Source organism: Ceratotherium simum, chromosome 14, assembly GCF_057802395.1.
Source record: "Ceratotherium simum simum isolate JZ-2026a chromosome 14, ASM5780239v1, whole genome shotgun sequence".
Taxonomy (NCBI): domain Eukaryota; kingdom Metazoa; phylum Chordata; class Mammalia; order Perissodactyla; family Rhinocerotidae; genus Ceratotherium; species Ceratotherium simum.
In genome coordinates this window covers 45,036,711-45,059,912 of record NC_141913.1, presented here as the reverse complement: position 1 = coordinate 45,059,912, position 23,202 = coordinate 45,036,711, and the positions used below count along the sequence as shown (strand labels likewise).

Here is a 23,202-nt window from a genome sequence, read left to right as displayed (position 1 = left end):
CAGCTTGGATTATCTTGGCCTTGTCAAAATACATTCTCTACTTAGAGGTTGGAAATATTTCCCTCCTGGCTCCAAAGTATTGATTTTCTTCAACACTCAGCTCTGTCAGTCAGCCGAAGGGGTGAAAGGTGAAAGTTCACCCAGCAATGCTTGGCTTTACCTTCCTATTAATGTCATGCCCTTTCCACATTTGATCAGTTTATGTGATCACCAATCATATAGAACTGTTACCGCCCCTATTTTCCCTGTAAGGATACATTTAAGTCATCGAGAGATGTTAAAACATTTCCTGGGAGGGACACTGGGCATTTGAATAGGCCAAAGATGCTGCAGCCACTTTCTTTAATGCTTATCTATTTCTTAAACAAAATTATACCATTAGATGATTGACTCAATTCCAGCTGTTCTATATTCTTATCTGAAAATTAAAGAAGTCCATTCACTACTTACACATATAACCCTCTGTGAGCAATGCTGACCTATTTTGTTACTCTTGCTTTTTCTGAAAACTACCCCCTTTACCTCAGGGATTCGAATTCAACTCCAAACTGAGCATTAAATGAAATGAATTTAATGATCTCAGCCCAGCCCCCCAACTCGGGGCAGCCAACCCATGTCACCAAATTTGGCAAGATATAATTTGGTACAATTAACAATCTATTTAAGAGCAACTCAGGATGGAGATAAAGCAACATGCATGCAATTCCCTTGCCCAAACCACAGAGAGTGCTGTTGAGTTTCTGGCAGGCGTGTTTCTCTGGTTCTCTCACACTTAGGCTGTGTGGGAAAGGGACCTCCTTCTCTACAGCTCTACTGTCCTTTGTGAACAAGTCTGATTTTCCTGCAGCCAGCTCTCCAGGGAAATGAATAATTAGACAGAAATAGAAGGCTTAATTTGGTCCCAAAGAGAGGTGGGGGGAGAAAGCATATGGAATTCAATTGAGAATGTTTAAGAAGAGTGAACAATGTTTTTAATGAGAAAAACAATCTTCAGTACAATTCAGTTTTATTTAACACACATATGTACACAAGGACATTCAGCATATACAGAATCTATTAAGTGAAGTCATCAAGAAATGTTTTGAGAGGCAGACATTTTAATTCACTTGCTGTGTACGGAGTTCAATCATTACATTTTCATACAGGTGTCACGTTATGTCATCTTTTGCTTATAAATTACCAATAAAGCCACATATGTCTCTACATTTAGAAGGACAGGTCCAAATACACTACCAACGAAGTCAATAAAATACTAAAAGCGTACATTGGGATGAGAATACAAAGTTGACCTCAGTGCAGAGAAATCTAAGCTGTGATGAAGTTTGGGACTGTGGTTGTCAAAACAGCCAAGGAGAGATGTGTGTTAACAAGAATGCAAATATTAGTCTAGCAGTTAGAGATGTCCGTCTAACCATCAAATATCATCCACTCCAGAGTTTTACAATCGTTAATATTCTACTGGCCAATAATTTTGGCTGTCTATGCAGACAGAATGTGTGACAGGCTGGCCCATGCCCATTGCCCAGGGGTTTTGCTCCTCCAGCCCTCACAGCTTTGTTCTAAGTCTCCATGGTGTGCGCCATCTGTGCACTCGTGGTGGCCTGCCTACTGGTCTCATACCTTCCTCCTGACGCAGTGAATATTTTGTTTAAAAAAATCTCTAAGGTCTACTTTTACTTCATCATTCCAAAAGAGCCTGTAGTCTAGAATAAATTAGTTCCCATTTAAGTTCACAAAGTAAACATGTGCTGGGTATCCAGAAGACTTGGGAGCCCACTGGAAAAACCAAGCACACCTTTTGTTTACCTCAGGTTTCTCTATCTACATCAAACACAACAGCACGTTCACCAAACAAAGTCAACACTGTATAGTTCTTTGTTTCTTCCTTGGAAACTATATATATAATCTTTATAAATACAATGTACATGCATGTGGCATAAATTCACTTTTGAAAGAACACCCAAAGTCTACAACCAAGGAATAGTACAGGTTTGCCATCAATGGAATAAGATACTTCACACCAATACCAGAGAGACGTTCTAGTGCTCTTAATTTCTTAACATGTTCTTTATAGATCTGTTTCAATAAAATAACAGATGTATTTGTTCCTGGACTGTGAGCCTACTTTTTTGTATATTACGTAAACTCTGACAATCCATGCTTTTTAGATTAAACGCTCCCGTTATCATTTTTGTTCCTCTGTAAACTTCACATAATTTCTCCGAATTTAATAAATCATTTTCTATTTTTGCATTTAATAAACCATTTTTGCCCAAGTAACCAACCAATCAACAACCCACCAACCAACCAACCAATCAAATCCCCAACTATATACAGATCAAGGTTTGTTAGGAGCCATTTTTACAAAATATTGTTTTATGAATTTTTTCCATTACTATGACCAAGAACCAGCATCATTTGATGAAAGGAGAGGAAAGCAACCTAGTTAAAGCTTACTTCAAAGCGTAGTGAATACCCACATTGCAATGTTTGCTCAGATTGACTGAGAGCCCTCACATTTTTATATATACTCCTGGATGCTTGTGCCATAGTTACTAATTTTCTAGGATACTTGTTTAATAGAAATGCTGCCTTAGTTTTAGTTTTTCTTTAGTTGATCAGTAGTAGTTTGAGGGGGGAATTGTAACTATTACATGATACCGATAGGGGTTGTACACAGGGGGACTACAGGTCTATAAAGTTTCTGGAAGGAAGGGGTAAACACTTTCTTAAAAAGATCTGTAGCAATAGACACAAGAGTTTTCTTTTTAGGTAGATGCTATAATTTCAAACTTGGTTTTTCATTACAAAAGGCCATTTAAGAGATTAGTTACAGTGGCTGGATAATTATATTAACTAGTTCATAAGTAGTAATGATTTTTATTTTAAACTACTAAATACACTATCATTTAAGCAGGATACGAGCATTTTAGAAGGTTAGGTGTCTGGGAAACTGTATTCTCCATGAAGAAAATTCTTTTTTTTATATTTCTCAAATACTAATTTCAAATTGGTTAGGTGTTAATAAAGAAGGTAGTGGCTAAACCCTAGGAAATTGGATTGAGTAGTTTCCCAGCAATTACCAGAAGACAAAACCCAAGTAAACACAAAATCTTTTTGGTAAACAATAGTATGTTTTAGGAAATCAAAGGAAAATAATTTTGATAATTAGGACTGCCACAATACCTCAAAGCCCAATGTCAAAACAACCAGGTTCAAGCAGCACTTCAGAGGTGGGGTTTAGCTCAAAGAAAATGCTGATCTGGGCTGGGAGTGCAATCACAGTGTTTATTGATTTTCAGGGTCCTGGTGAACCAAGCAACAGGAGCATTCCCAGGACCGCTGGCTTCCCCTCCCTCTCCAGCAGGGAAAAACGACCTAGTGACAGAACAGCCACATCCTGCAGAGCGATGTGTGCATGCCTCTGAATCAATAGGTGGCATGAGCAGGGGTCTGCCCCCCGAGAACCATGCAGAAGTGACACAGACCCGGCTGCGCCCCTGAACGACACTGGTGTGGGCAGGCACTGTGGAACGACCCAGTGTGAGCAAGGACAGAGGAGTCTCAGCCTAGAGGACTGAAAGAACTAAGAAGCAGTCAGGGCAGCAGACACTAGCACTAGACCATGAAGCGGTGCTCCTTCCCGTCGTGGGCCATCAGGATGACGTTGCGGTTGGAAGTCCAGATGAGCCGGGCCAGTCTGAGGGCATTGTGGGAGCCGGGGGAAGCGGGCTGCACGGGGGGCACCTGGTAGGTTTTAATACAGCGCAGCTGAGGTGCCGAGTTCAGCATGCCAATGCTTCCCAACAGTGAGGTATTCATCTGCAGGCACACAGGGACATGAGAGCACACGTGTCATTTAAAGAATCCTTTCTTTTTCCCTATCACAGAGTGGTTCAAGTGACACACACTTCTGGTCACTTTCTCCTCCACAATGCTTATTCACGTTCATCTGAGAGTTTATTCTTAACTTCTAAAGCGTTCCTTACAGTGTATTTGAAATTGTTCTGATGCTGTTACAGTAAATGCTTAAATCCAGTGAAATCCACAAATTTCACTTTGTGGCTAGAACTTGACAGCAGGAAAGTCCATCAATCTTTAAGAAGGGAGCTGAATCATACACGTTAATAAAATGGTTCAACCAGATAATATTTGGAAATTGTGGGTATTTCAAACTGCAGACCTTTCTGTTCTTGAACAACAGTGCTAACTGTACCCCTGAAGGATGAGTCCATGAAGACAAGTTTTGGGACTTACAGTTAGTTCAAGAAAACGAAGCAAAGTTAAGCAGTAGACAGAGTGACAGGTTACTGGGCCAAAAATCAAAACTCAACCCCCTCCCCACCTCCATTGACCAACCCCCTCCCTCCTCACCTGCTTTTTAAAAAATTCGGTCTCTGGAAAGCTCTGGTTTATTTTGAAGGGAAAAGCCAAAATCAGCCTACATCTCCACACTGCTTGCTGCCATGCTAAAGACAATATACTTGAGCACTTTATCGACAACACGTTTTTATCAGCCGGGGATTTCTGCTTTTTGGTGGCTTTTCTGAATTTGATTTGAATTTTAAGTTCTCTTAATCCATTCACATAAATGAAAAACAACATGGAAATCATGGCTCATGAAGAACTAGGTGTTCAGGTCAAAGAGCTAAATACCTTCTGGCAGTTATCTCGGTGAACTGTTAGCTGAGCGATGGAGTCTGAAGACTCCTTTCGATTCTAAATATTACTTTGCATTTTTTCAATATACATCTTTTGTGCTATTACAAATCATATGGAAAGGATACTGAAAATCAAGAAAGAGGTCTCGGAAATAATATTTTTCTTTGCACTAATTTTCATTTCCAATTCTTCTCCCCTGTAATATCTTCATCTAAATGTGTAAGAGTCTCGGGATTTGTGTGAAGCATGCAGATTATGATCCAATGTATCCAAATGGTTGACACATGAAACCTTGGCAAATCCTAGGACATTTAAGATGTGGTATTGCTGATATCATGCTCTGCATTTGGATCAGTGCAAAATATAAGCCATTCCTTTTTCTGGCTCTTCTCAGCAGCAGGATGGTGTCAGAGGGCGTAAATCATAGCATCTCTAGCAGGATGCATGCAGGCTCCACTGACATTTTCACAATTTAAATCATCTTGAGTAATAACCCTTTTAAGATGACTAATGTTACTGATTTTCCTGCATTAATAATAGTGCCGAACACAACACAGAGGTGAAAAAAAATCACTAGTGTACGAGGTCACATTTTAAAACCAAATGTATGGTTATCATTAACTCTTTCTGTTCAAGTTCAGTTAACATTTAAAGCCAGGCAGTACCGTACTGTCATCCTCCAAAAGCCTCTTGTCTTGTTTCTTTCCTTCCTTTTTCCAGAAACTAAAAGATAAAAATCAATGCCTTATTGCTTTCTGGAGATTCCCAAATAGTTTAAATATAAATAATACTGGTGAGCTTGATTTGATAGTTCTGTCGTACAAAAAGTAACAGTACAGGGGGGTGGCCCGGTGGCGCAAGCGGTTAAGTGCGTGCGCTCCGCTGCGGCGGCCCAGGGTTCGCTGGTTCGGATCCCGGGCGCGCACCGATGCACCGCTTGTCAAGCCATGCTGTGGCGGCGTCCCATATAAAGTGGAGGAAGATGGGCACAGATGTTAGCCCAGGGCCAGTCTTCCTCAGCAAAAAAAGAGGAGGATTGGCAGATGTTAGCACAGGGCTGATCTCCTCACAAAAAAAAAAAAAAGTAACAGTACCTAATAATTCAGTCCTCTTACAGCACAGATCCAAATGATCCAGAAAATTGCTGGTTAAAATTAACTGGCATCAACAGGCATACTGTGCATTTAAAAAATCTAATTTGTCAGTTGATAAGTAACTACAAAGTATTTTTCATTCTCTATGGATTTTCTAAGAAAATATGTATGAAGCTTGATTTCTGCGGGCTCAAATTGCTAGGGGTATCCAATATGTTCAGCCACTTCCTTATTGTTAATTCTTTCCTTCGAATTTAGCCATGTACAAGAAATGGGTTGAGGGCTGAAGGGGGACAGAGAGGGAATATGCTACAGATGGAGAGATTTCAAAAAGTCCATTATTATAGCTGGGTTCCCCTTACAAGCTGAGCCACCCCTCCAATGACTGATAAATCATTTGATAAACTGATTGATAAATGCCTTTGGTAGGGTCAGTCTTCCTGCCTCAGAACAGGGCTATGTGAAATTGTATACGGTACATAACTATTAAAGTTGCATACAGATGGAATGATGAAGACCCTCGTATTAACTATAATTTGTTGCTTCTCAGACCATCTTTTCCCTAACACCTCTTCAAATTAGAGATGAATCTGAAGTAGTAAGGGTGAGGATTAATTTTTCCAACATGCTCAAAGAACACTCACCAAAACAATCATTTTGTTATTCAATGTTTTCTTAACCAGTGACTGGCTACAAACTATGCTAAAGTAAGGGCAATTTGAGTCTTAAATGAATGAAACCTAGCTGGAATTATAATATTTGGTAACATTAATTTTTTTCTTTATTACAAAGATAATAAATACTCATTGTGGCAAACTCAATAACGAGGAATATAGAAAAGAAAGCAAAAATCCCCAAATCTCACTTCCCAGAGCCAATCACTAACATTTCGGTAAGCATTTTTCCAGACCTCCAAGTATATATATACATAAGGAGAGGCAGTTTTAAGGAATTTTACATCAACAGGCTCATATTAAAAGGCAATTTCACAATCTGCTTTTTTCATTTGACACAATGTTGAGGGCAATCTTTTTATGTTAACAATTTAGATTTACATCATCCTTTTTAAATGGCTGAATAGTATTCTATTGTATAATGGAATAAATAAAAATAAAGGAAACTAATATCCATCTAATTTATTATTAGCATTTCTGAAAGAGGACACTTGGAGGGTAACGGGAAAATCTAGGTGAGAGAATTATGGGAGCATTTCATTATTAAACTCCCCTTGCTCAAATACCAATGGATACATTGAAGTGAAATATTCAAATTGTAGGAATACATTGTTGGAGACTCAAAGGGCTTGAAAGATTGCCAATTACATCATTCAACAGCTGAGTATATAAACTAACTAAAATGCAACTATGGCTTTTCCCTTCCCTTTAAAAATAATGCTTCACAAAACCAGTTCTGTGAAGATTATTTTCTGAACACATAGAAACAGATGTAATTCATCAAAACAGGAAGTGTTTTAATGCTATTCTCAGTGTAAGTAATGCTGCACACAAACCTTTTACTAAGTCTCACTTGAGTAATTATTCAACCAATATTTCTCATTAACACTCATTTCTCAGCACAGATTTTAACAGCTGATAGCTTTTGTAAGGTTCTGTATTAATAAGACCTCATTAAGTTTTCAAAATATATTACAGTACATTTACTGGAATAATATAAAAGTATTATCATACATCATTAGAACTAAACAAAATGTATCTAAATAAATCAGCAAAGTCCATTTGGGGAGAGCAGCAGTAGATCCAACACTGCTTTTTGGACTCTCTTTATTGCAAATAAAAACCCACTACACTTCTGGAAGAGGTCTGACTGTATTTTCTTGATAAAGCTGAAACGATGTTTCTGTGCCTTCCATGTAAATTTCAAGACCAAGCTGAGAATAACTGAAGCAGGTAAGAAACAGGCTGCATCTTAAATTCTCACATTGGGTTTAGAGGCAGCAAAGACTTGGGTGTTGCCTGAGTTGCTTTGGTGTTCTGACCCCTGAACACCCACACGTGCAAATGACACAAGGCAGCCCCTGGAGAAGAAGAGCGTGTGGACTAAGGGAACATGCTGTGGCTCCACTGTGTGCAAAGGCACACGTACAGGCCATGGGTGTAAGTGTACTTGGCAGAGCCCAGAGACAACAGCAGGAGCCTGAGAGAACTGGAAGATACAAAAAGGTATCCCAAAAAGATATCATCTAATGAATGACCTTGATCTCTGGGTTAGAAAGATACTAACCATAATCCCACCAATGAGCTGGCCAGAAACTCTGATAAAAATAGAAAAATATTCAAGGAAAGGATGAACATATCCAAACAGAACCTTGCAGATCTAGATTAGGGGAAAAAGGCTTACCACTTAGAAATTCAGGAAAATACCGTCAAGTTTCAAATCTGGCTAATTTAGGAGGTATTCCTTTACATAATGAATTACATTTTCTTAGCAGGAAAGAAGTTGAAAGAAAAAGAGTCTTGTTTTTGTTTATACCAAAGAAGAAAACGTGGATAGAACACAAGCTCCCTGAAAGCAGGGACCCCCCACGTGCTGACTCCGTCTCCCTGGAGCGAAGGCCAGCACCTAGCACTTTGACATCAAATATATGTTGAATGAATGGAGCTTCACATGACACTCCTCTGGGATTTCAAGTGAACAGGAAATAGGGAAAAATCTGTAAAGTATAGTAGGTGTAACAGAGACCACTGTGTTAGGCATGAGCAGAAAAAACAGCTGGTAAGGGGACTCTTTAAAGAACCATTCCTGCAAGAGTCCAGTGTATGGCCACCTAATGGACTCGCTGTGGGATTTCAGTAGTAGAAAATCTAACTCCTATGGTTACCCACCGGGAAAAGTGAAGACTTGGTGAGATCTCTAAGGAAAAGAGTTTAATCTGAGCTAATTAAGATGCTGGAGATATATTCTGGAAGAAAGGATAATGGGAAAATAAACTGGAAAACTAAATTAGATGAAGAGCAGAAAAAGTCTGTGACAGATTTGGAAATTGTCATGCTTTAATAGCATGTTGTTAATTAAGCAATTTATTGTATCTGTTTTACATTTTATTAGCTATTGATTTTTTAAAAACCAGCATCAAGCTGTGCTGAAGTCTTGTTTAAACTTTTGTTTTTTTAGCTTTCAAAGCAATAAACTGAATCTCATAAAACATACTTGCATCCTAAGGAAAGTAAAGGTAACAAAAGAATTTTAAATTAACCTTTTTTTCGGGGGGGAGCTGGTAATGTTTAATTTTTTTGTAATTATCAGGAGTAAGGTAACTAAAAAGAAGATGGGATGGAGATTAATCACTGAAGATGAAACAAGTTCTAGTGTAAAAATTAGGTGCTCAAAGTTAATACTCATTTTCATCAGAATTAAACACAGACATTCTCATGAACGGCCAGTCAATGATACTCAGATTTTTAAAAATGTTTTGATAGCTTGGGAATGAAGAGTATTATGTGGAAAATCCTGAATGCAAACAAAAATGAGATTATATAACACTGAACATGAAGTTAATAGGAGGCTGCCTTTTTTCCCTATGTCCTATGCCCAGTTAGAATTGTCTGAATGCCTTGTGTAAATTAACAGTCTGGGCTGTGCTTCCCCCAATTCCCAGTTCCTTTCAGGCCAGGCCCTCAGCACACTATGCCCTTGCTTACCTCTGAACAGCCGCTCCCTCTCTCTAAACACCCACTCCTCCCTATCCTTAACACTGGGGCCTTCCTCAGCATCATCCTGTCTCAGCTCAGATGTCACTTCCTCTGTGAAGCTGTCCCACAATGTTATTCTCAGGCTCCTCTCTGTACTGTAATTGCTGACTTATTTACCTGTGTCTCCCTCAGACCTGAAAGCCCCCCTCTTCCCAGATTGCTAATTGTATCCTCAGTGTACCCTGCATGCTAGCATCTGGCACATAATCAGCAAGCAATAAATACTTGATATTTGTTGAAAGAAGGGAGGGAGGGCAGGAGAGAGGGCTGGAGGGTAGGCTCCACAGGAAGCTTTTCCTAGCAAAAGCAGATCATGCGGTATACTTCAAAACCCTGTAGCATCTATGCTTACCTGCCAGAAAGAAATGTGGCTGTCAGTGTTTGAGTAGGTGGCAAGATATCGTCCATCAGGAGCAAAGGCCACTGCAGTGATTGGTCCCTTGTGTCCATGGATTGTCTAAAATAAAATTCAGAGTCATAAATTGTATGCATTCCACAGAACTATTACATGTGCACACGCAAAGGCATTTAGTGTTGAACAAGTTATGTCATGGATATTAGATACCATTATATTCTTTATTTTATTTATAAAGTCAGGTTAGAAAAATAGAAAAGGCAACCAAAGTTGTCTCATTGATGTATCCAGGGGTTTTGATCTTGTTCTGAGGAGTCTACCTGTCTCCTAGTTGGGAGGACAGCATGAGTCCAAAAGAAAAGCATATTAATGGGCAAACCAATGTGTGAATTCATTTACGTCCATTAGAGGGAAGAATTTTACAATTAATTAGGAAGGTAAGAAACCGATCACCAATCTATCCATGAACCTCACTCATTTGAAATGAAAAACAACCAAAGCTGCATCATAACATCCCTGTTCTGGAAGGAGTTAAAAACTGTTAAGTGCAACACCTTCATATCATACATTTTTCATGTTTTATGCTTCATTTCCCACCAATAACACTGTGTTTAAATGCATATGGCTGCAATTAGTAAAAATATATACACACATGTGTTGGAGGTTTGAGCCACATATAAATCAAATACTATTAAAAACAAGTTAATAGGGATAATTTTGAGCCTTTGCCAAATAGCTATCATTGATTTAACCATGAATAAAAAAAAAAGGAAGCTGTATTTTAGACTAGGTCTTTGATAAAAGGTCTTTACTAATAAAAAATTACACTTAAGTTTAATGATATTAATAGTTATCAACAACATGGGGATACTAAGCAAATTAGCATAATATTGTATTAATGTTCCTATACTCAACTATTAAAGATCATACCTCTACTACATTAACCAATACGCAGCCTGCTTGCAAGCTGTGGGTTGGTCTCCTCCCTTTGTCGAGAAAGGAATGGGGAAATGTGTTTCCTTGAACTCAGACAATACCAGGAAAGTTTGTTTTTGCTGAAGGCTACTTTTTGATGAAGAAGTGTGAACCTTGAGTCTCGCTGAGAGCATCAGGCTCATGATGTGATTCAGCCCCATACATACTGTAAATTTCAGTAAGACTCTTCTCATAATTTGCATCTCAGTGATTAAAATGAGAAAGGAGGGAGGAGAGAGGGATGGGGATACAAGCACGTTCCTCAATGCTCTTAGGATTTTGTTCTTTCCTGTCATTAGACTTTCAAGGCACTGTGGGATCCAAAATAGTGCCTGTTTTCCAACACTCAGAGAAAAAATGTTACACTGGTATAGAACTGGGCTCTGGGCCGGCAGAGAACACTGCTCTGAGTCAGCCTGCCTGGTTTGCATTTGGCCTCCACTACTTACTAACTGTAGGACCCAGGGCAAGTTCTTAAAGTTACTTAACCTCAGAGTACTCACGTCCATAAAGTAGGAATGATGATGATGATAATGATACTGATAATACCTGCCTCAAAGAGCTTTGTGAAGATTAAATGAGTTAATATATATATAACACTCTCTACAATGCATGGCACATAATAAGAATTCAATAAATTCTATTAATATTTGTGCTACTCTTCTTTACTTAAAGATGACGAGACATATACACCTGAAAGTTGCTAAGAGAGTAGATCTTAAATGTTCTTACCACAAAAAAAGAAATGGTAATTGCGAGGGGATGGAGGTGTTAGCTAATGCTATGGTGGTAATCATTTCGCAACATACAAGTGTATCAAATCAATACGCTGTATACCTTAAACTTACACAATGTTATATGTCAATTGTATCTCAATAAAGCTGGGAAAAAAATGACCAAACGTAAACAATCACCTAATTCAATTATTTGAGTACAGTTTAATTAAAAAAAACTAAAACATAAACAGCCCTAATCGTATATCCTAGAATCAGTATCAGCTAGCATACTAGGTGGTCCAGAAACAGACTTCAGACTGTGGCATTTTACTACACAGATGTAGTAACTATCCACGGTACTAGCCTACAAATGTGGTGCTAAATTAAGCAACAAGGTGAGCATGCTGAATAATTATTCCAAGAAACCAGCTTAACACCATCTATACTAGAATGAAAATTACTGTAGGTGGGGGAAAAAACTTAAGCAATTAAAAGGGAAAAACTGGCCATTCCGACTTACTAGATCAATTTAGTGAGCTCATTGGGAAAGCATCTTTAATTGTTTTTAAAATCAAGATTCAGTTCTGCTAAAAATCTGAAATTCTACTGAGCCAATCTGAGGCTACTTTATGGTTAAGATAGTTGATTAGTAAGGTTCTGCTTTATAACAAAGACCCTGAAGACCCTTAAGCTGAAACCAGATTGTAGATGTATTTGGTTTGGCCTGCAAAACGTTTTTAAGAAATGTTTTCTGAGCCCATATTCTAATTCATCAAATATCATGTAAAATTAAGATTTCTAGGCTCCCCTGAAAAACTGGAACCTCTGGCAATCTCGGGCCTTCGTTTGCACGTGGCAACATCAGCCAGGGCTGAGCAGAGGTGGCCCTTTCAGCCTGGCATTTGCTCTCCGTTTCAGCAGTCCCAGCCCTGACACAGAAGAGGGCCTGTGTCCTAACACCACCGCCTGGCTCCTTATTGTCAGCCTGGTCCCTTGTGGCATTTAATTCAACCCTTCCATTAAACATATTTGATTCAAGATAGTTTCTTCCATGCTCTGGGGTCCCACTATGCATCTAAAATGTGAGCAGACTAAAAGCTCCTCTAAGAAAAGTTGGCCCTTCTTGGAAGTCCCCCAAAGCCCAACTCTGTACAGGTATGGATTGATCCTCTTTCTGGAGACTAGGCCCTTAAATCTCAAAACAGAATATTAAGCCTGCCTCCTTCAGATCAGAATCCCTCCTTAATCAGAAACCAGAATGTGTTTCAGATGCAATAAGAGAATGCAACAGTGAGTTGGCTACAAACCAGCAGGTCCAAAGGATGGACCAACCCAGTGGTCTTGTTAACGTACCTCTCTGTGAGGCTAGCTAAGTTAGCCCTGTTGTAAAGGCAGAAAACCAGACACATAGGCTCCTTCAGAAAAGTCTTCATGAAATATTTCGTATTATGTCTTCATCTTTTATAGAGGGCCGATATTTCAAACATCCACTTAAATACTTCTGTGTCAGTTGAAGACACTCTTCATTATGTTACCTAGTGTCTCTAATAGGAGAGCCTGCGAATTAGGTTCATCTTGGAATTTTCTGCCAGCAAAATTTTCTAGATAAATTTTGTTGCTTTCTTTTATCATGTAGCAATAATTACATAATCTAACACGTGTTTGCTTTAGTGTCTGGAAACTAAGAACTAAATTTACACTCATTCGATGTGTCTAGCAATAAATACCTACTATTCATTTCACTAACCATTGTTCTGTTTTCCTTTGTTGTTGTTGTTATTGAGGTCCTGTCAGATACTGAGCTTAATTTGTTAGTTTCTTTAAAGTCGGTTTGGGCAAAGAGTGACTACACTTTAGATCAGAACACATCAACACACACCCACCCACACACACACACACACACCCAGTACATAACTGCTAGGTGCCCCACAGGGCTGTCTTTTAAAGCAACCTAGGAAAAAACCACCGAGTACTGACTGCAGTGTCAGCTGATAGACAGACCTGTTGTCTTACAAGAAAGCAAGTACCACTCATGGTAGCTCAGGGAAGCTCGCTGTTTTAAATGGTTTGGTACATCTGGTAGGTTCATCACAATCTCAGCCTAAGAGGTGCTTCAGCTCTCAGTGTAATGGAAATGTTGCTATTGTCTTTTGTTCAGAATCTCTGAACTTCTCAGATCTGTGCAGGCACCACCTGAACTGACTTGAACCTCTATTCTGGCATTAGAGATGCAGCTGCGCGGGGATCACTGCGGACTCCTAAGTGCTTTGCAACGGGACAAACCTGATCGTTGGGATCTCAAATGCTAGCTATCAAGAACCCTTTCCAAAACAACAGGTTTCAAAATAAAAGGAGGTTAGGTCTACTTTTTATCTGCGAATGAGTATCATGTCTTTTTATATTTTTAGTCAAAGAAATTGCTGTCTTGAAAAGACAGAAATAAAATATAAAGAAATTAATCTAATTCAAGAAGTGCTATGAACAATAAAGGAAATCAAGCAATTATCCCTAGCAGGAGACAGAGTGCTGAATTGTTAAACACCTCCTCTCTCTTTTTCTTATGAAAGAAAAGGAACAGAGAGGCAGGATTAATAATGAGCCATATTTGCACTTCCCCAACAGTTTTTAACAGGCACTTTCAATGTGCTCTGCAAAGAAGTCTAATTAACCCTGTTGTACAGAGAAAGAGAGACATGGATTTCTAAAATGCTTTGGTCAGCATCAACAGAAGCTATGACTGTCTAGAATATTCTCTTTAAAATTGCTCTTTACATGATCTGTCTCTCCCCGGAGTTCTTGATATTCAGCTTCCAAATGACAAGTTTGAGAATTGAAACCAAAAAGTAAGACTCTATTATACTCACTTCAGAGATTGAACAAGATCAAAGAGAACAGTTTATAGTTATTTGCAGGTTTCATCACTTTTTTAAAGGGGAAGAAAAAAACCCAATCAAACAAAACGTTTTCCTACTTTTAACTAAGTGTGAAGAAAAGACATCTAAAAGTAGGTACAATTTTACCGTTATAAATACCATCGCAAGGGAAAGACTTATAAAGTACTGACTTGTATTTTGTATAACACTTACTAACATAAACTGAAAAATAAAAGAACCTGGACTGAAACTTCACAGCCCCTAGGTCTGCAGGGGCTGAGAGAGAAGAAGGCTGCCTTGGTCCTAGGCCTTCTAGGGGAGCAGCATGGCTGGTTTTCGATTAAGATAGGCAGTTGCAATTTGAGGGGTGCTTGAAATGTCTGCTGAGCTGAAAATATGCCCCCAACTGGCTGTATATGGTCTCTGAAATTTCTAAAAACACAATTATGCTTTTGGCTGAGGCATTTTCCCTAAGATGTGCTCTGGCAGAGAGCAAACAGGACAGACACGCTTTCAGGAGGTACAAGCAGGGCGGATGTCCTGACTTGAGGGTGAGCCTGAATGAGGTGCCCATCTGTGTATGGAGGTAGGAAATAAGTTGGAGACGGGCCAGGTATTCAGGGAAGTGAGTGCCTAGGAAGTGAGGATGAGCCCTGAAAAGAAAAGGAGAGGTAACACCAAAGACCTACAAATACTTATATTTTCCTAGTGCTGAGTGCTCTTAAGAATAACAAACACCAAGTGAGGTTCAGGGCGCGCTCACCTCCGTTCCTGAAGCACTAACCATACATTGGTGTCTCTTACAGTTTGCAGCCCAAGTCACAAAAGGGCAGATAAAGAAGGTGGACCAGGGTCTGATTTGCATGCCTTTCTGACATCCCAATACAGGAGGCCACCGACTTCATGGCTGACTGGCAGGGAGGTGAGTGCTCAAGGCAGAGAAGACAGCGACATTGCTCTGACTGACAGCTTTGTTTGTTAGGCAAGGAAAAGACTCATCAAAAAAGAGCCATTTCAAAAGAGTTGAAAAGTTAAGAATTAATCACGTTCAAGGAAAAAACTCCCCCTTTCTTTTCTATGAAGCAACCAATTTGTGAAAATTTTATTACATATTTATGGTTCATTTGCTTAAGGAAACAAACTATAGATTCAACAAATAACTTAGGCAGATGATAATGCCATTTAAAAAAAAAATAGTCTCGTCTCTGGGTGATTAGAAGGCTCAAGTAAAATTTAGTTATTACTCTGAACTAAGCCTTCTGCAGCCTTTTTGTGCACGGGCTCTTAAGGCCATATGATGTTGTCAAGAACATTGAAAGGTCACCCATTCTGTTCTGTATGTGGACAGGGCTGCCTTAAAGCAGGTCAGACAGAAGAAAATCTATTCTGTTTTCAAATATCTCTAGAGAAGGTTCCAAAACCTCCCCTGAGGACCCTTTTCTGTGTTTAACAATGTGTGCCGTCAAGAAATTTTTCCTGACATCAAATCTAAATCCAAAATGCTATGTTCTGTACTCAGTAGAGATGGAGAACACCTGGTCACCAATCTTGGCATGATAACCTTTTACAGACTTGAAGACTGTTATAGCAACTTGCCTCTTTTTTATTTATTTATTTTTCATTTTCAGGATTGAAAAAAAATATCTCGGTGACTATAACTTTTCCTTTCAGCTCTCATTTTCCAACTTTTTAATAATTTCTATGGCTTTTCCTTAAATTCTCTCCAAGCTTTCAAATCATGACATCTTAGAGTTGGATGATATCTTAAACGTCACCTTACTCAACCATGTCTCAAAATGTGGAATTTCAAACCAGACTGAGTACTGGAACAGGCCACTGGACGTCATTAGAGTTTCTCATAACACTGTGCAGGGAGGCCAGCAATATGCTTATTTTATCAGAAAACTGCAATCGCGGTTGGTACAAGCTGGTCACTTTGTCAGCATGCAGATGGCCGACATTCAGAGTACTCCCAGCTATCTCTAGGAGAGGGGGGTGTGGACACCTGAGTCCAATGGGTGGTCTTGGTTGTGTTAAAACCCTTTGAGAAGCCTCCACTGACAAAAACAGAGATTACCAGGCCCTGCTCTCAACCCTCCACTACTGCACTTTCTAAAAGTCATTCGTACTAATTTTACATTCTGGCAGATTATTTTCATTTAAAAATGTACTCCCACTCAATTATTGCCCATTGAGCCTATTCTATTTCTATTCTATTTCTCTCTGTCTACTTCTCCAACTTACCAATTCTTAACACTCACATTATATCACTCGGGCGCTTAAAGACCACAGTTTGTCTCATCATTGTGGTCACTGATAAAAATGAATCATGTAATTTCAAACTTTAATTTAAAAAAATTGATTTATCAAAGGTCATCTGAAAACAGCTTTTGTCATCCTTCAAATAAATTTTAAAATTGTATACTAAAAGGTATGTAAGTGTGCATTGCTGTGCTAGGCACTATAGAGAATCCAAAAGCACGGGAAGAAACTTTCATAGCACGTGCTCTATGCCAGGTAACGCTGTAAATACTTTTACATAAACGTCTTAATCCTTACACATCAAGCCTGTGAGATAAGAACCCCTACTTTACAGAGGAGGAAACTGAGGCACAGAGAGGTGGAGTAACTTGTTTTGATTAGAATCTGGGGAGTTGGCTCCACAGTCTGTTGCCTCACAGAAGACCAGGTAAAAGAAAACTATAAACAGCCAATCTCCAATTTCTATACACTTGATTTTCATATAACTGGCACTTATGCACATTATACACCAATATCTCTAAACGGCTTTCCTATGCCCACTAACGAAGATTTTGAGCAATGTCGGTGGTGCTCGGGGCCTGGGCAAGCCTCAGCCCAGGCAGCTGCAGCAGGTGCTTGAGAGCAAGAGCTGTGGTGGAGCTGGGCCTTGCTGGGGAAGTGTCTGCCCCGCTGTCCTCCTCAATACCAGGGGGTCTCACAGACCCCCTAGACTCCCAAGCACACGTGGCCTGGAGGTGGCTTCCATACACAGGGGGAGTCTAGAGGAAGGTCCATTGGATTGGTCCAATCTCCCCTCACATCCTGGTGCTGTCCTGGTCTATCACAATCTCCCCTGCCCTGCCACCCCTGTGATAGGGATGACAGTCTGCACTCCTGGCAGAGGAGGCCCAGTCTCCCAAGGGAGCTCACTCACCCCAGCAGTCCTATACACCACACACGTGGGGAGAGGCAGGGTACCCTGACGCACTGCAACAGCAGTAGATGAAGAAAAATTCTTTTCGTTGACCCAGCTCCAGCAGTTTAAACCTCTTAAAACAGAGGTTGAAGATTAGGAGCTGCCCTGTCCTTCTTCACTGCCTGGGAAGGAGGAGGATGGCCTGTGTCGGCTCCTCCAGACACCCAGGCCAGAGGAGGATGGTGGCCCCATCTTTCTCATCAGCAGCCTCCCTCCTGACCCTGGGTGCCTGAACGTTTTCACCCTCCCATTAGCTCATCTGTGCCCCAAAGAGGCAATACCTACCTACAGGCACCAAAAAGAAGCACTTCTTGAGGAAAGGATCATTATAAAATTAGGAGCCTGGCTCTTTTTCACCTGGCACACAAAATACAGAAAGTAAAAGTATCGACCCAAATGAAAGTAGATGGTAAACATACTCCTAAAGCTCTCTAGACTGAAGAGAGCCCAGCTTTTCTTATTGGCTGTACTAACTCCTGCAGTGTAAGCACATAAGCCTCGATGCTGCCCTTTGGCGGTTCTACAGTGATTCTGAATAGAGATTTGAGGGTTGAAAATGGGTTATCTCTATAATTTCTTTTCTTGATGGAGGGCTGAGGTGATGCTTTTTATTCACATTATGCCAACTCTGTGTTACAGCGTCAACTCGTTGTGGCATTTTCCAATCCAAAGAGTATTGGAACTATTCGATGAATTGAGTTATTTTCTATCACTATCTAATTGAAAGAATATACATTCAGGGTGAAAGACGAGTAGATTTGGTATCATTTTAACATCTTAATGGAAAATAGATTTAAGGATAAATATAATAAATTGAGCTATCTTAAGTTTTATTATAAGATATAATGCCTCAAGTCAACAGACTTTGTTCCTTAAAAACAGCTGCAGTATTTATTGTCCATTTTAGTTACTGAAAGTTACTTAACTGTCATTTGAGGATAAACTAACTGACACTGATGAATTAAAACAGCTTTTCAATATCTACATATTGATAATCCTTAAGACAGAAGCAATAGCTTTTTAAATTTCTTTTGTGGAGGATTATACATTAACACGCATGTGCACACACATATTCACACACAGCACTTTTATCCAGGAATACTAAGAATCAACAGAAATGCTCAAGACTGTTTTACTATCGTAATTTTCTAATCTTAAAATGTAACAGTCATCATAACAGCAACCTCTGTTAAATATATGTACTAGTTTTAGGTTTTTCCCCCTCCTATTCAACTGAGGAACTTTATCAGATTCAAAGAATAAATTTTCCATAAGTCTTGTCTATTAATGTCTAAGTCCTTCTTCCTCCCTTTCTGGCTGCAGATAATCAGGAGCTGACCACACACATGTGTGCGTTTGCACGCATGCGTGCGCGCGTGCGCACACACACACACAGACACACACACACAACACACCCCTTTCCTGCTTTATGAGACCAAATATTTTCAGGATGAAGTAACTATAAAATGCCCAATTAAATTATACACAATTGATACGCCCTTTTTTTGCACGTCGAAATGATCAATTTTGTAGAGTCATAGTTTGGATTTTGCCAAAAATCCCAAACATCACAAACTTCCAATTATTTTAAAACATGACACCACCAAGTTTTGGCTAATAAAATGATAGTAGTATATTAGTATTTTGAGTGAGACTCTTAAAGCTCAATAATGCTAACATAAGAAAAAAAATCTAAAAATATAATTCAAACCATAACATTTTTCATATAATTCAATATTTAAAAATAATTAAATTTAAATAAATTAGTTATACTCAAGGATACTAAAACACTGAATGCTAATGTGATTTAGAGAAATGTGGTTCAGTTTTAAATAAAAGGATAATGAATAAATGTTAGCAAATGTTCGCAGTGCTGGTATGAAATAGTTATAAAACACTTATTACAGTATAACTCGCATATGCTTAAAAAGTTACAGAAAATGTTTTCTTTAGATTTGGGCAGACCCAAAACTAAATATTTTTTATAAGTATTTCTAATATAAATCTATTCAAACCCACGCTAAAAGTCTTAAAACGAACAAAGTTTTGCCTTTGTATTCTTCGACTATGAAAATTCTGTTGTTAAATATTCAAGAGATTCCTAAGAACTGGACAACATAAAATGGTTATATAAGTTTTCAAAGAAGACAGGAGAAAATATTGTTAAAGGTAATACTGTGCCACAAAAGTAAATCCCTATTGCTTCCACTTGGAGCGCCTCAGGAACATGAAAGGTCTTGTCTGTCTCTGTACCCTCTCAAACATTATAGGCCCTTATACAGCAGGCCTTCAGCAGACACATGTCCATCTTAACCGACGGAACTCCGCAGTTTTGTGGGCTCTGATCTGAGTTAAGGGTAACAGAAGATGGTTTCAGCTAGAGTAGGACAGGGCCTTCACACATGTTCTCATTTCCTCACCTCTCATCTCCCTGGTTTAGTGACATAAAATCATCTTACATAGATTGCACGAAAGCTACAGAATTTATATTTTTCAAAAACACACTTCAAAAGGATTTAACATTTTCATCATTCCAAAAAGAGAAATCACTTGAAAGTGCTAAAGAAAATTAAGGCATTACATAAATTTTTAAAATTCATACGTATATTAATGAATATGTTACCATATCTTTTGGTTCATATTTATTTTGGAGAATGATAGGGTATATCTACTAATACAGATTCAGGAATTTTACACTTTTATGTGTGGTTTATTATGCATCTTCAACTTACTAAAACAGAAAATCAATTAGTCTGGAACATAACCTAATTAATGTTCTATATTAAAAGGTCCAAAAGAAATGCCAAGTTATAAAAATATAAAATCACCCTCCTAACTTTGATGTAGTATTCAAAATTTTTCTTAATATTTAAATAGGAATAAAATAATATAGTAATATATGTAGACCTTTTTTTCACGTAGCAAGTGCATTTGGCAATATACCAGAGCAATCACTGTGGCAAAACAGCACTGACACTACTTGTTAGTCCTCTGACTTACTCTTAGACTGTCCCACGTTTATCTAGTGGATTAAATTTGTCCTTGCTCGTTTTACGAATGGAAAAAATTTTCTGAGACACAATTTCTTATGTGTAAAATAAAGATAATATCTGTCTTGTCTACCTCATGGGATTAATTATCTTTAGGACAAGTGTACTTAAAAATGTTTATTGAGGGGCTGGCCCGGTGGTGTAGTGGTTAAGTTCACATGCTCCGCTTTGGCAGCCCGGGGTTTGCAGGTTCAGATCCCGGGCGCGGACCTATGCACCGCTTATTAAGCCATGCTGTAGCAGGCGTCCCACATATAAAGTAGAGGAAGATGGGCACAGATGTTAGCCCAGGGCCAATCTTCCTCAGCAAAAAGAGGAGGATTGGCAGCAGATGTTAGCTCAGGGCTAATCTTCCTCACCAAAAAAAAAAAAAAAAAGTTTATTGAGCTTATTATGTTCTAGGCCCTGTGTCAGATATCAGAGTACAAAGACGAGATACGACCCCTGCCAGTGAATCTAGGAGGGGAGAGAGAAAGGTTGACAGGGAGCAACTATTGTGTAATGTAATAAATGCATAATATGCATATTATAAAGGCATAATATGAATGTGCATAAGGTGCCATGGAAACACAGATGAATAAGCAGTAATTTCTATTCAGGAGTAGGAGATGTCAGAACAAGGTACAGACAGAAGGTGGTATTTGAGGTGAGCTTTAAAGGATGAGCAGAAGTTGGCCACAAGGGCAAGAGGAGAAAGGCCTAGATCTAAGCAGATAGATGTGTGCGAGGAAACATGTGACAGGAGTCCAAGAAACAGCAAGCATTCCTGTGTCACTCGGCCAGTGGAAGTGCCAGGGGGCAGAGGGAGGTGGGGAGAGGCAGGGTTTGGAGATGAAGCAAAAAGGTACCTCTGGCCAGACTATAAACCACCTTTTCGTGCTAAGAAATTTGGACTTAATTCATAGTCAATAGGGAGTTTTCTAGCTTTTAAATAGGAGAATGGTCAGATCAGGCCAGTTTTGAGAAAGAATTCTGGCAGAGAGAGGAGGAGAGAGGAAGTAAAAAAAAAGGACTGGTTGGGATGCAAATGCAGTAGACAAATTAGGAGTTGAATGAGGAACTGGATATGGACAGAAAAGAGGGCAAACCCTGTCATGCCTGGACAGGGAAGGCATGCGAGAAAGAATATGTTTTTAGCGGGGAGAGGGGTAAGTGGGAAGTCATCTGGGGAAATAATGAGCACAGTTTGGGACAAGCAGGCATGAAGGTGGAGGACTTGAGCAGGTAGTTAGAAATACATCAGAAAGTCAGAAAGATAAATTTGGAGCTCAGGAAAGGGTTTCTGGAAGGAGAGACTAATGTGGGAGTTAGCAGCACACAGACAGACGCTGAAGGCACAGATCCTGCACTCAGCACTGTTCCTGGTGCACAGCAGCCTCTCCACGAATACTTGTTACATGACTGAGTGTAATGGGTTCAGATAACCCATGAAGAGGAGGTGGAGTGATAAGACCTAAAGGATGAGGATGAAGTGACAGAGGACACTACCAGTGTAACGGGTGAGCAGAAAGGAAAGAGCCAGATCTATGTCACAAATTGTAGATCTGAAATCTGTTTTTAGCTAATATTTTCAAGTGAAAGATTTCAAAGTCATTCCCAATGTACAAATCACTTTTTAGAGAATTTTGTGATGGATCATTGTAGTTAATACCTAACAAAATTGCTTTGAAGTTTGATACTATTATATCTTCTAAATAATAACCCTTTATCAAGTAGTAATTATTTAACTCAGATCACGAAATAAATGACTAAAAGTCAAATTTCTAGGATTAAAAATATATATTTAAATTAGAATTGAATTTATAATTCCAAGCTATCAATACTAATTAACTGACAAAACTGAGTCTAATTTCTCTAATTTTAACTTTGCTTAAATTTCATTATTTATCCACAAATGCTGATATTTTAGAGGCATCATTATACAATATATTTAAGACATCTGAATGTAATTATAAAAAGACAAAAAAGATGTACTATTAAAAATTAGGAACAACAAAAAGGAATTAAAATGGAACGTGTATGTATTTGTATGTGTTTGCATGTATGCATACTCTTTGATATATAGATCCTTTCCAAAAATAAAAGGAAAAATATTTTAACCCAATTAATGATTCATAAAAACTCATATTAATGATCACAATCACCAATTTTGTTCTGATACAAATTTCAACGATTCACTAGATTTATAAACTAGAATCAACGCAAGATACACTGGATACTTTACTACTAATTATAATTATACTATGCATATTTAAATAAGTATTCCCTATAGTTTGGTCAAAGAGAATTCACTTAAACACAAATGAAAATAAACTAAATATCCTATCACTGAGATTAAACTCTATAGGAATATCTATTTGATATCCTTAGAGTGGGAGATATGCTGGCTTAAACCTTTGTATCTTTAATGTAATCATTGCCTAATGATCAGCAAAAGTAAAAGGCCAATTCACTATAAAATTCAATATTTGGACCATCAAACTCTTTAACACTTAATAAGCAATTAATATTTGTCAATGAAAAATGTTTTGGTAACACAAGGTGAAAATC

General features: G+C 38.7%; 1 protein-coding gene across 6 annotated transcripts in view; it reads right to left on the bottom strand.

The window, feature by feature from the left end:
- Nucleotides 1-954: 954 nt before the first annotated feature.
- WDR7 (WD repeat domain 7) overlaps nucleotides 955-23,202 on the bottom strand; it is a 361,544-nt gene continuing 339,296 nt past the window's right edge. For all 6 annotated transcript variants that reach the window (XM_087439267.1, XM_087439266.1, XM_087439270.1 and 3 more), the window contains 2 exons: nucleotides 9,819-9,923; nucleotides 955-3,822 (listed from right to left, as the gene is read on the bottom strand). In XM_087439267.1, coding sequence (XP_087295393.1) covers nucleotides 3,619-3,822; nucleotides 9,819-9,923 — 309 coding nt within the window. In that variant the 3' untranslated portion in view covers nucleotides 955-3,618. The remainder of the gene's footprint in view (nucleotides 3,823-9,818; nucleotides 9,924-23,202) is intronic.